Raw genomic sequence first — 12,584 nt, 5'->3', positions numbered from 1 at the left:
TTCAGCCTGCTGCTTTTAGGAGACATACACATGCCAGGAAAGTTCACGTTAGGGTGTCCTCCCACCGAGCCCGCATGGAGGCAGAACGTGTGACTAGCTTTTTCACTTTCTCCACCCGGAGTCCTCTAAGAAGATTTGGTATTTAATGACAGAATGCCATACCTAAATTGTTTGACCACTTTAAATTTGGGGTTGGGGGGGTGAAGGACTCTAGCTCATTACACAATTCTGTGAGGCTCTGTCTCCATCAATCAGAACGGTCAATAATCAGAACCTCTGGCCACACCAGACACACGTTCGCTAAATTTAGCTCTGCGTCAGCAAGCACTCGGAACAGTTCACGGAGCTCTCAGCTTACCATCAGACAGTGATTCTTCTAAGACTGCTTTTCCGTGGCAGGCCAGCGCAGGGCAAGGGCCACTCCATGCGCTCTCTCGATGGCCATTGTTACGAGTCTGGCCTCAGGTGAAGGGAATCCAACAGGCCATGGTGAAGACGTTTATCCCCACCTCTCCACAGTGGGGAACAGGAAGGTAGCCATATGTCACATTTCACGAGTTACAAGCAGTCTGCAGTGATGGCCTGACATGCTCGATGGTCCTTGAACCACATCCCACATTACTCAGCCGTCCAAGTCTAGCGTCCCTGAATCCCTTGCTTCTCTGAATTAGATGTGGCCAAGTTCTATAAATAGAGAGAAAGCAAACTGGTTCTGTCAATCTTCTCATACTCTGGCAGGATAACATATTTTAAAATTATAAAAATATCTATGTCTTCATCACTCTAAAATTATTACATAACACATGACTTTCTCAGGGGAAAAAAAAATATTTTTGTCTCTCCCTACCTTCCAACACTCGTGGACCTTCAAACTCTGTCATCAGTTTCATCAAACTACCATAGGCAAATCGAAGCCAAAATTCAGGGCCTACTATGTGCCCGACTCTGTGTTATACAAACAGAGAAATGTTGGAGGGGAAAAAACCTGAGTCCCACTTTAAATCCCAGACAGTCCATAGTAACTTGTGTTGGCACGTACATAGGTCACAACGGATAGACTGTAACTTTTTTTTTTTTTTTTTGAGAGGGAGAAGGGTGGAGAGGGGCAGAGGGAGAGAAAATCTTAAGCAGGCCCCTCACCCAGTGCAGAGCCTGACACGGGGGTTCGTCTCACAACCCCGAGATCACGACCTGAGCTGAAATTGAGAGTCAAACATTTAAGCGACTGAGCTGCGCCGGCGCCTGGGTAGAATGTAACTTTCACTGCACTATTAGCCCATGGTCACTTCTTACCACGAGCCTTCAGTAGACAAGCACGGGGCACTCTGATCCCCCATGTCCCCTGGAAGGGGCCAACAGCCCCAGACAGCTGAGGTCTTTTATGTTTTTATTTGTTTTTGAGAGAAAGAGAGCGCACGCACATGTGCACAAGCAGGGGGGAGGGGGACGGGCGGAGGGAGGAGGAGAAGCAGGCTGCCCGCTGAGCTGGGAGCCCGATGCAGGGCTGATCCCAGGACCCTGGGATCATGACCTTAGCCAAAGGTGGGTCATGCCTAATTTACGCCTAATGTGAAGTAAGGCTTCCCCCAACACATCCCCTACTAAAAAACAAAATCATAACACACATTAGCAGACTTTATAAATCATATTTTAATCACCTGGCTTTGTTTAATCCACAGCATTACATTCACAGCTTTTTCCAGTCTGTCTTCCCTAACCATGTGACCTGATATACTTTCTGGAACCCTTCATGTTTTAAGAACATTCTGCCTTTCCTTTTGCAACCCCAGAGCTAACTTCCCTTGCATTCTTAATCAAAAGCTATTGCAGTCGCTTCAAAGAAACAATGATGGAATGGTGATCAACTATAGTCTCAAAGACCGTCAGAATAGTTAAAAGAGGGAAAAAAAAGGAAGGGGGAAAAAAGTCACCAAGCAAGATAACTGCCAACGTTGCCTGCGATGATGGCTCTTCCTGAATGCTCCGATCACTGAGGCCTTCCCTCCCGGTGGCTGCCCTGGCCAGACCCTGGAGCATTCCCCTCCTTCTGCCATTCCCTCCGCAGTGCTTGGAAGGCGGTGCACAGAGGGGTCTGAAACTTGTTTCTGCTGGTGACCTAAGGAGTTCACAGTCCACGCTAGGCCAGGAGCAGTGGTCGGCCTGTGAGCCAGCACCGCCAGCCAGGCAACACGTGCCGGTCCAGCCTGCGGCAGTGGCTCGCAGGGTGAAGGTCCGTGGCACACATTACCAAGTGTCTACAAACACAGAAACAGGGATTTTTCTTTGCCGTATTTCCCACCCTCCTTTGGAAACGCTCCCTGTAGGGATCAGCTCCCCTCAAGCCGACCGCCCCACTCCCAGCCCTGGAAGTCACCAGGCCCTCAGAGCTTCAGCACCAAACCTTGTACATCCTTTCCCCGCTCGCCCACCCTGCACTGACCGTGTTGCAGGGATCTGTTGGGCTCCAGAGACAAAGAGGGGGAAACTGCCTGGTTTTGAGGGTATAAAGTGTGACGGCACAGCTCTGATACCTCAAGAGCTCTAAGGAGGACGAGTTTCCTCCTGGTAAGACTCATGCAAAAGCCTCCAGATACGAGCCCGTATGGCCTCAATAGCCCAGAACAGGGAATTTCTGAAGTTTCTCTCTGTCTCTCTTAAACACAACCCCCCCCCCCACTGCCCCAACAGCAACTTGGTAGATGGGTTTGTTTTATCCCTACCAGAGCAGGACACCTCGGCCTCCTCTATCATCTGAAAGTTCACCTTCGTTTCTCAGTAGCTTCTAGTGTGAGCTGAGACGCTCTTCAGATGAAACGCCCAGAGGCATTTTTAGGGCCAGACTAACCTGAGGGCCACTGAGTCTGGCCCCACCTACCCTGCAGCACAAACCAAACCCGCAGCTGCTTCCTTTCCTCCCATCCAAAGCCCCAAAGCTCAGGATGGCGAGCTCCTTATCTACAGTAATGAGTGGGACTGCAGTGGACACTCCGGAAAAGGCGGGCTGGGAATGGCGCGGTGGCCTCCTTCTTCAACTGCGGCGAATCACACAGGCCTCTGAGCCCCATTTCGCTCCTGTGCCTAGAAAAAGTGGACTTGAAAAACTCACACTCCTTGCTGTCGTTCTCCTCTGCACTCCCTTACATGGTAGCGAGCGAGAAAAGCCCGACTATCCCCGACTAAAAACTAAAAGCAAGGTGGCCCTAGAACTAAGTCAGGTGGCCAACGGGATTTTGGGAAGTTCAGCAAAACAGAACTGCGTGGAGCAGGGAAGTGTCTGAGGCAGTCAAACCCTAGCGTGAGTAATTCAGTGTTCTTCATCAGATGAAAGGCCTTCAATCTCATCTCTGTCTCCCCCGATTGCCATCCAGAAGGCTTTGGCCACCTGTGGAGAGAAGCCCGCAACACATTTTAGGCAAGAGCTACCCTGCAGCTTGTGTCATGAGTCAGTCAATATGCTGAACCGATCAAGGCCTAAAATTCTACACCCCGCCCTCCAGCCCCGTGTATCCAAGTCCTTGAATACCCTGACCCAGGACTTCCACTTCTAGAAACTTATACTAAGGATAAAATCGGAGTTACATGCAAAGGTGATGGATGTGAAAGGTCATGCACAGCTGCATTATTTATAGAAGCAAAAACTGCACATGACCTAAATGTCCAAAAGGAAATCGATAAATAAATTAGGACACATTCATACCACATACATTTCCTGCCAAGAACATGTGTTGCGTTGGTAATAACAAAACGAAACGACTAAGGGTTTTCTAGCCCAACAGTTAGGAAGGCAAACACCCTGAGTCTCAATGAAAGTTCCATGTCACTCAACATACATCTGAAAAATCTTGCTTTGACTACAGCAATTCTATTACTACTGTGCAAACATTCAATTCGTTCCAAGTTAATATTCAGTGAAAAGTTCACACTGAGACATGTCTAGAAGTCAACGAGGTGACATATAATTCTAACGGCACCAAACCTTTTCACAGATACTTGATAAATACCTGACTGATCGTCTCACCTTTTCTGCATGCAACTTTCTCTGCTCGTGAGGAAGCGTCGCGGCCTTGTCTGGGGGGAAAACAGATCGTAAGAAATGCATCTAATAGCACAGAAGAGTCTGGAGTGTATGGATGTTCTAATGCTAGAAGATGGGAGATGGGGTTCAAAGACAAATGCTTATGGCGTAGTCATTAGAGCTGTTAAGGAGTTTAAGTCTTCCTGATTTTCCGCATGGGGATGACGTGAGTAAACTGGCAGGGATCTTACTGATTCCAGGTTAATGAGACACACTGAAAGAAACCGAGAGGCCACAGAAGGGACAGTAAGAGGAGAGAGTGTGAAGAAAGAGGAAAACTTTCCCAGGGGAATTTCTACCAACAGAGGATGCCACAGTCCCTCAGTCACCAAATGTCTCCCGACAGCTGAGAGCAGAGTATGGAATCCTAATCAGCGGTTACAGAACAAAAGCCTACCATATAAAATAGAGGGGCACCAAGAGGGGAACACGTTAGACAGGATGGAGCCAATTACCTTTCATTTCCTTCAACTTTGAAAATAGTCTTTCAAAATTCTCCAAATCTCCTCCGCCAGTAGTAAGACTGGCTAATTCTTGAATATCCAGATCTAACACGGGATCTGAAAAAAGGATTTGTCGGGTTATTTGCCAGACAGGACTTCTACGTGTGCTAAATACACAGTCCTCAGGCATCGACCCTAGCTTTGACGGGAGTCATCACTGAATGAGTGTGTCCCCCTTGCCCCAGTGCGGCGCCTCCCCCTGTTTGGCTCTACCGGGCCTTCATGAACCAAGAGTAACTTATTTTATCCTCACAACATGACACTGAGGCAAAGAATACGGTTTCATTTTACAGACGAGAAATGCAGAGCTCTGAGTTGAAGTGACTTGCTCAAGGTCACAGCTAGTGTGAACGTGGATTCAGACTTAGGTGTTTCCAGTTCTAAAGGCCACCCTCCCCACTGAAGTGCACCGATCAAAACAGATGTCTGGAGGGGCGCCTGGGTGGCATAGCAGTTAAGCGTCTGCCTTCGGCTCAGGGCGTGATCCTGGCATTATGGGATCGAGCCCCACATCAGGCTCCTCTGATATGAGCCTGCTTCTTCCTCTCCCACTCCCCCTGCTTGTGTTCCCTCTCACTGGCTGTCTCTATCTCTGTCGAATAAATAAATAAAAAAAAAAACAGATGTCTGGAATTTATACTGTATTTTCCCATGCCACAAATATTTTCATATCTATTACTGACAGCCACTGTATAAGGTGGTTAGGACAGTAATCGATGTCTGCAATTTACACATGAAGAGGCTGGGTTTAAAAATGCGCACACCTAAAATTACAGCCACTCAGAAGTAGAACCAATTCCTATTTTCTCACTACAAATCCTTTATTTCTTACCATAGCCTGTTACCTCTTCACCACCATTTGTTTTTAATCAGAATTCTTACTCTTCGCTCCATGCTGAACACCTCTAAGCCTTCCTTAGCCAGCCCAGCTCACAAGTGTCCTCCCCTAGAATTCATCCCATACTTTTTCTTTTAGAGAGAGGGACAGAGTGCGCGTGAGCCGGGAAATGGGGAGAGGGTGAGGGGGAGAGAGAATCCTCAAGCAGACTGCCCGCTGAGCGCAGAGCCCGATGCGGGGAGCTCGATCCCATGACCCCAAGATCATGACCTGAGCCAAAATCAAGGGCCGGATGTTTAATCGACTGAGCCACCCAGGGGCCTCATGATTCCATTTTGTTTTTTCAACGGCATTATAAGGAAAAATTTTATTTCACAGAAAGGGAGACTAGGGCCCACAGAGGCTAAGTAACTACCCAAGATCATCTCACCACCACCGGAAGAGTCATGATTTGAACCCAGTTGTCCAGGACTCCCAGTCCATGACTTCAAGCATTACACTGCAAGGCCTGTCTCTACAGTTTTAGGGTGTGAGCTGCTTGAAGACAAGGACAACTTCTAATTCTCTGCGTCTACTACAAAGCCATACAGATAATTTGGTGTTAAGAATGCATTTTAGCTCATAAATTTGCTTTGGTTCAGTGGACATTTCATGTAGGGAGTTGATACAAAGGGCTGGAGATAAAAATTGGTGATTTATCTGTGTATACGTGGTAACTGAATGTGGACAGAATCACTTCATGCTTAAATATATATTTGACAGAGAAGTTTAGATGGAGCACTGAGGAATGGCAATCTTTAAAGGCTGGATAATGGAGGGCCATCTACCAGAGAGAGAGAAGGAATAACCAGAGAAGTCAGAAGAAAACCAGAAGTGTTGGGTGAGCAAGAGAAAAATGTTTCAAAAAGGGACTGATCCATAATATTGAATGCTGCCAAGAGGTCAAGATGAGGACCGGGAAATACCTGTTAACTCTAGTGGCCTGGAGGTCGCTGATGAACTGTTTTAGTGGCAAATGGGGCAAAAGCTAGGTGGGAGTGGGCTGAAGAGTAATGGGAGGTGAGAGATGGAAAGAAGTTCAATAAAGAGAGGAAGGAGATGTGGGGTTGACAAGTGTTTTACCCTTGTTGGTTTGGTTTTGACTTGTTTTTAAGTTTTAAAATAATTTTAGTATTACAAAAAAGTTGCAAAAACAGTAGGGTTCCACCTTCATCCCCCAGCGTTAACCTCTTATCTACCCACAGCACAGTGACACACGTCAAGAAGTTAATAACGCTACAGTGCTATTAACTGAACTACAGACTTCATTCCAACATCGTCAGTTTTCTCACGAACATCCTGTTCCAGAAGCTTACACAGACTTCGGCCACCAGATCTCTGTAGTCTTCTTCAATGTGTGACCATTCCTTAGTCTTTCCTCATCTGTCATGGCTTTGACACTTCTGAAGAGAACTCGTCCGATATTTTGCAGACTGTCCCTCAACATGGGTTTGCCGGATGTCTTCCTAGGAGACTGAGGGTGCGCGCCTCTGGCACGGATTCCACAAGCGTGAGGAGCCCTTCCGGTGCCCCTTGTCGGGCGCAAGTGATATCAGCGCGCCTTACTGCCGGTGAGCTTCCCCACCACTCTAAGTGCTACCTGCCGCTTTCTCCAGGGCACGGTTACTATCTTCCTCTTCATACTAAGTAAGGATCTTGGGAGAGCTACTTTAGACGATGCACGCGTCATGCTTCTTCTCAAACTTTCATCTACTAATTTTCACATCCGTCAGTGGATCCCGGTCACAACAACTACTGTTACTGTGGTGTGTGGCGGACAAGGATTTTTCTTTCCCTCATTCCTTCTACATGTATTCATTAGAACACCTCTGTAAGGAAGAGAAGCCCTTTCTTCCCCAGTTATTTCTTATAGTAGTCTGGATTCAGCGATATTTATTTTATTCTGTGGGTTGCTGCGCAATACTAAATTCCTTCTCGCTGGTCAAACCACCGCAGCGCGGGCCCCTGGATGCTCCCTCCGGCTCGTGCGGTGCCCCTTCAACAGCCCCATCCCTCCTGACGAGACTTCCTTACTTTCTGCCCCATGAGATGGCACTAGGCCCATCATCCTGCATTTTTCCTGTGCCGGCCCTAGAATCAATTGTGTCTCCAAGTGGCCCTGGATCCTTTTATTGGAGGATGGTATTTAGAAACCAAGATCTAAAAGCTAAGGGTGTCAACTGCTATTGGGAGTAGGGGTGCTCCCAGGCCCTCTCAGTGGAAAGAGGCAGGAGATATACATATGCACGCGTACTAACATGCACATCTCTGCTCATCGCTCTACGGCTCTAACTGTAAGTACGGCATCATGCTAACACCTTCAGTTCTACCCAGTACCAAAGGGTTCATCCTAGCCTTCTCCTTTCCTTACGTGTGGCTTCTTTCTTAGACAGTGAGAAACCTAGCTCTCATTCTCTATATTTTCTTATTTTTTCAACCCTGATATATACAAAATACACATAATTTCAGAATTTCTAAACCATACGCCTATGACAAATGTATTAAGAAGAGCTCACTATTTCTGTTGTTTGTTTGGGGCCTCCTGGTATCTGGTCAGAATGCTGTTTCCCCAAGTTATTTAGGTTAGCTCTTGTTTCCCTACCTCCTTCCTTGTGGTTACTGGTTTGTTTTCATGGCAGAGACTTCAGCAGGGCTAAAGCCAATAAGAGGGACCCAAGTGAGAAGGCTGAATATACTAGAGAGAAAAAGAGATGATATGTAATTTTTCCTTCCTAATATGTGTCTATTACCAAACACTGAAGTTTTCTACATGAACTCTCTCTCTCTTTTTTTTTTTTTTTTTAAAGATTTTATTTATTTGACAGAGAGAAAGAGACAGCCAGCAAGAGAAGGAACACAAACAGGGGGAGTGGGAGAGGAAGAAGCAGGCTTCCCAGCGGAGCAGGGAGCCCGATGCAGGGCTCGATCCCAGGACCCCGGGATCATGCCCTGAGCCGAAGGCAGATGCTTAACGACTGAGCCACCCAGGTGGCCCTACATGGACCCTCTTCTAATCAGAAAAAGAGTTTTGAAAACTCTGTACGTGGGCCCTCTGTGGCAAAAAGAGAAGGAAGCGATGCCCGCAGTTCCCCAACAAAAGGACATTTACAGTTACTGTCAACTACATGCCTTGGCTTTTGGACATTAGAATGGATTCTAGTCTCAGTTCCGGGACCTTCTTGTTAGATGCCCTTGGGCAAATTATTAAACTGCTCTGGGCCTCGGCTTCATCTCCATAAAGTAACTTCTCTGCCAAACTTCATCACCAAACCCGAGAAAGTAGATAAAAAAGAACTTTCAAAGGATGTGAAAGGGCTTATAAAGTTGTATTATTCTTGTTACTATCAATTCTGCCAACTGTTAAATACTATGAAAAAAAACTGGAATATGGAGATATAAAGCTGTTTCACCACCTGGTTCTGTCTGTCTCAGTTAAGATGATCTGAACCAAGATCCTGCTACGAGGATGGGAGAGAAAATGGTACCCACAGATTGCTTATGTGGCTATTCTCCCTGCTTTTCTGATAGCCGTCCAGAAGGCTCACATGCACTTGGGGTACTCTATCAATTTTCTTCCCTTGTTCGTGTTTAAAGTCCATTTCCCCCTAAATGATTTATGCCCCACCCCCCTTCCAAGTTCTACAGAGCTGTGTCCTGGCAGCCAAAGGAGGCACTTACCCATGATGCCGTCAGCCTGCGCGTCTGCTGTGTTAGACGTGCCACCCCCATGATCCAAGAGAGATTCAGTCCGAGCTGCTGCTGGCAAACGGGGCTGCTGCTGAGGAAAACACACACAAACAATAATTTAATAGTAGGCTATTTCGGAACTGAAGCCAAAAAGATTCACACTTCCACTCCCTGGCTGGCTTTGGAGAAGCAGTCATAGGAGCTAGAGACAAGGAGAGGTGAAAGAAGGATCAATGCACATAAAAAAATAAATAAATAAGAGGCCAAAAAGGCTAAAAATTCACTAACTCAGGAGTCTTTTCCATCGAGGGAAAACTAGAAAGTGTTCGGATTCTGCTGTTGGCTATTAAACCATGTCTTTTGTTTGCTTTAAAAGCCATGTTTTATTCAAAATGTGGAAATGAACCTAAGCGCATATCACAAAGCGCTCCAGACTGATGAAGATGCCTGGGAAGACAGTACGGCACTGTGCAATTTGCTCCTGGTTCCAGCACGTCCTTGAGGACAGAAGGTTGAAGTCAGACTATGAAGCCCACTGAGGGCAGGGACCCTGCCTCAGATTGGTACAGAGCCTCGGACACACGAAGTGCTGACAAAGAACCAGCAATTTTATTTTATAAAGATTGGGAGGGCAACTTTATGTCTCAAGGAAATCCTAGCACTTTTTTTTAAAGCACTCTAGCAACAAAACAAAACAACAGAAAAAACAAAAAAACCCCAAACCCATGGAACAGCCCAAATTGCAAACGTCTTGAAAGGGCTTACTGCTTAAATGCTGAACTAGCCTTCTCTCAACAGGTATCAGGCACAAGAGGACTGTTTTAGATTCTCTTTTTATCCTTGGTTTACTATTGTCTGCTGCCTCTTAAATGGAAAGGAAAAAAATGACAAATGGTATAAAGACTCTTCAGGACAAGGGGAAATTAAAACCAAAGCACTGAAAGGATCCAGGAAGGCTCTTTACCTCTGAGGGACACGTCTCTGCCGACCCAATGCTATGGTTTGCTCCTGCCAATGAGCTAAGAAGGCTAAAGCCTTGGTTCCTATCTGAAAAGAAAACAATACAAGCACTGAAATTTGTTATTTACATTTTAAAATGTTAAAATGACCGTGATGAAGAAACAGTGGCTATTTCCTCATTATAAAAGTTTTAACTATAAAAACTGTCACTGTCAGACAACAGTAGGTGCTTATACATCTTACTCATGCTTGCATTTTCTTTATAATTACTATTTGAATATATGAATTTTTAAAAAAATTTTTTTAAAGATTTTATTTATTTATTTGACAGAGAGAGACACAGCAAGAGAGGGAACACAAGCAGGGGGAGTGGGAGGAAGAGGCAGGCTTCCCGCTGAGCAGGGAGCCCAATGCAGGGTTCAATCCCAGAATGCTGGGAACATGACTTGAGCTGAAGGCAGACGCTTAACAACAGAGCCACCCAGGCACCCCTATGAATTTTTTTTTTTAAATAAAATCTTTTTAAAAAATAAAACAGTCACTAACAATTACTATACTCTCTCAAATCTGAATAATTTAAACACTCACAGACACGGTTCTGGATCAAATATAATGGCAGGGCCATTACGACAAACAAGACCACTCAGTGGATCTTTTGCAAAGGTTAACAGCACTCGTGTTTCTTTTTCTTTTTTATTTATTTGAGACAGAGCATGAGCGGGGGGTGGGGGGCAGACTCCCCACTGAGCAGGGAGCTCACCGTTGGACTCGATCCCATGACCTGAGCTGAAGACAGCCACTTAACCAACTAAGCCACCCAGGTGCCCCTACAGCATTCATGTTTCGATAGTCATTATGAACCAGTATTGTGGTGTTTTAAACAGTATTTTAAATGTCCAGAAACATTTTAAAAAAAATCAACACAAAGACATTATCATCAGGGGAAAAAGGAACGTGCATGATTCTTTTTAAATAAAGCTTTAATGCTGTGATGGATGAGCCATTTGCAGCTAAGGCCCTCTCAATGTTTGTACTTAGAGTGGAGGACAAGTCTGGAGCAGAACACCTAGCACTGATGACAGTACAGGCTCCAGGCCTGACCACTGTGTTCCTCAGAATCACCCAGAACACCGATTACAACTACCCTGGTATTCAAAGACCCTATCTCAGACTCACTGAGGCAGAATCTCTGGGGCAGGTGCCAAGGAAGCTGAACTTTCATTTTATTCATATTTATCTTTTTTTTCCAAGTTGATTTATTTATTTTTAGTAATCTCTGCACCCAATGTGAGGCTCGAACTCACAAACCCAAGATCGAGAGTCGAGCCCAAGATCAAGAGTGGCATGCTCATCAAACAAAAAGAAATAAAAGGCATCCAAATCGGCAAAGAAGTCAAACTTCGCAGATGACATGATACTCTATGTAGAAAGCCTGAAAGACTCCACAAAAAAGTTGCTAGAACTGATACAGGAATTCAGCAAAGTGACAGGATATAAAACCAATGCACAGAAGTCAGNGGGGACAGAATAGAGAACCCAGAAATGGACTCTCAACTCTATGGTCAACTAATCTTCGACAAAGCAGGAAAGAATATCCAATAGAAAAAATTCTCTTCAACAAATGGTGTTGGGTAAGTTGCACAGCCACATGCAGAAGAATGAAACGGGACCATTTCCTTATACCATACACAAAAATAGACTCAAAATGGACGAAAGACATCAGTATGAGACTGGAATGCAGCAAGTTCTTTGACCTCGGCCACAGAAACTTCTTGCTAGACACTTCTCCAAAGGCAAGGGAAACAAAAGCAAAAATGAACCGTTGGACTTCATTAGGATAAAAAGCTTTTGCACAATAAGGAAACAGTCAATAAACTAAAAGGCAACCAACAGAATGGAAGAAGATTTTGCAAATAATTTATCAGATAAAGGGCAATATTCAAAATCTATAAAGAACTTATAAAAGTCAACACCCAAAGACATAATAATCCAATCAAGAAATGGTAGAAGAGATGTGTCACGAAAGAAAATACGAACTTTTGGGACTTCATCAAGATAAAAAGCTTCTGCACAGCAAGGAAACAGGCAACCCACAGAATGGGAGAAGATATTTGCAGATAAAAGGCTGGTATCCAAGATCTATAAAGAACTTCTCAAACTCAAGAAACAAGAAACAAATAATCAAACAAATAAACAATCAAATCAAAAAAATGGGCAGAAGATATGAACACTTTTCCAATGAAAACATACAATGGCTAACAGACACATGAAAAAATGTTCAACATCATTAGCCATCAGGGAAATTCAAATCAAAACCACACTGAGATATCACCTTATGCCAGTTAGAATAGCAACAATGGACAAGGCAAGAAACAACAAATGTTGGAGAAGATGTGGAGAAAGGGGAACCCTCTTACACTGTTGGTAGGAATGCAAATTGGTACAGCCACTTTGGAAAACAGTGTGGAGGTCCCTCAAAAAG

At 45.1% G+C, this 12,584-nt stretch overlaps 1 protein-coding gene across 1 annotated transcript in view; it reads right to left on the bottom strand.

Moving 5' to 3' along the window:
- Window positions 1–1,628: 1,628 nt before the first annotated feature.
- Window positions 1,629–12,584, bottom strand: part of AAGAB (alpha and gamma adaptin binding protein) — a 58,564-nt gene continuing 47,608 nt past the window's right edge. The window contains exons 8-10 of the mRNA XM_002914266.4: window positions 4,531–4,635; window positions 4,019–4,068; window positions 1,629–3,382 (exon numbers count right to left, since the gene is read on the bottom strand). Of these exons, the coding sequence (XP_002914312.1) occupies window positions 3,305–3,382; window positions 4,019–4,068; window positions 4,531–4,635 (233 nt within the window). The 3' untranslated portion in view covers window positions 1,629–3,304. The remainder of the gene's footprint in view (window positions 3,383–4,018; window positions 4,069–4,530; window positions 4,636–12,584) is intronic.

The sequence above is a fragment of the Ailuropoda melanoleuca genome, chromosome 5 (assembly GCF_002007445.2).
Source record: "Ailuropoda melanoleuca isolate Jingjing chromosome 5, ASM200744v2, whole genome shotgun sequence".
NCBI lineage: Eukaryota > Metazoa > Chordata > Mammalia > Carnivora > Ursidae > Ailuropoda > Ailuropoda melanoleuca.
Note: the sequence above shows the minus strand (reverse complement) of the source record. Positions and strands in the feature narration are given on the sequence as shown.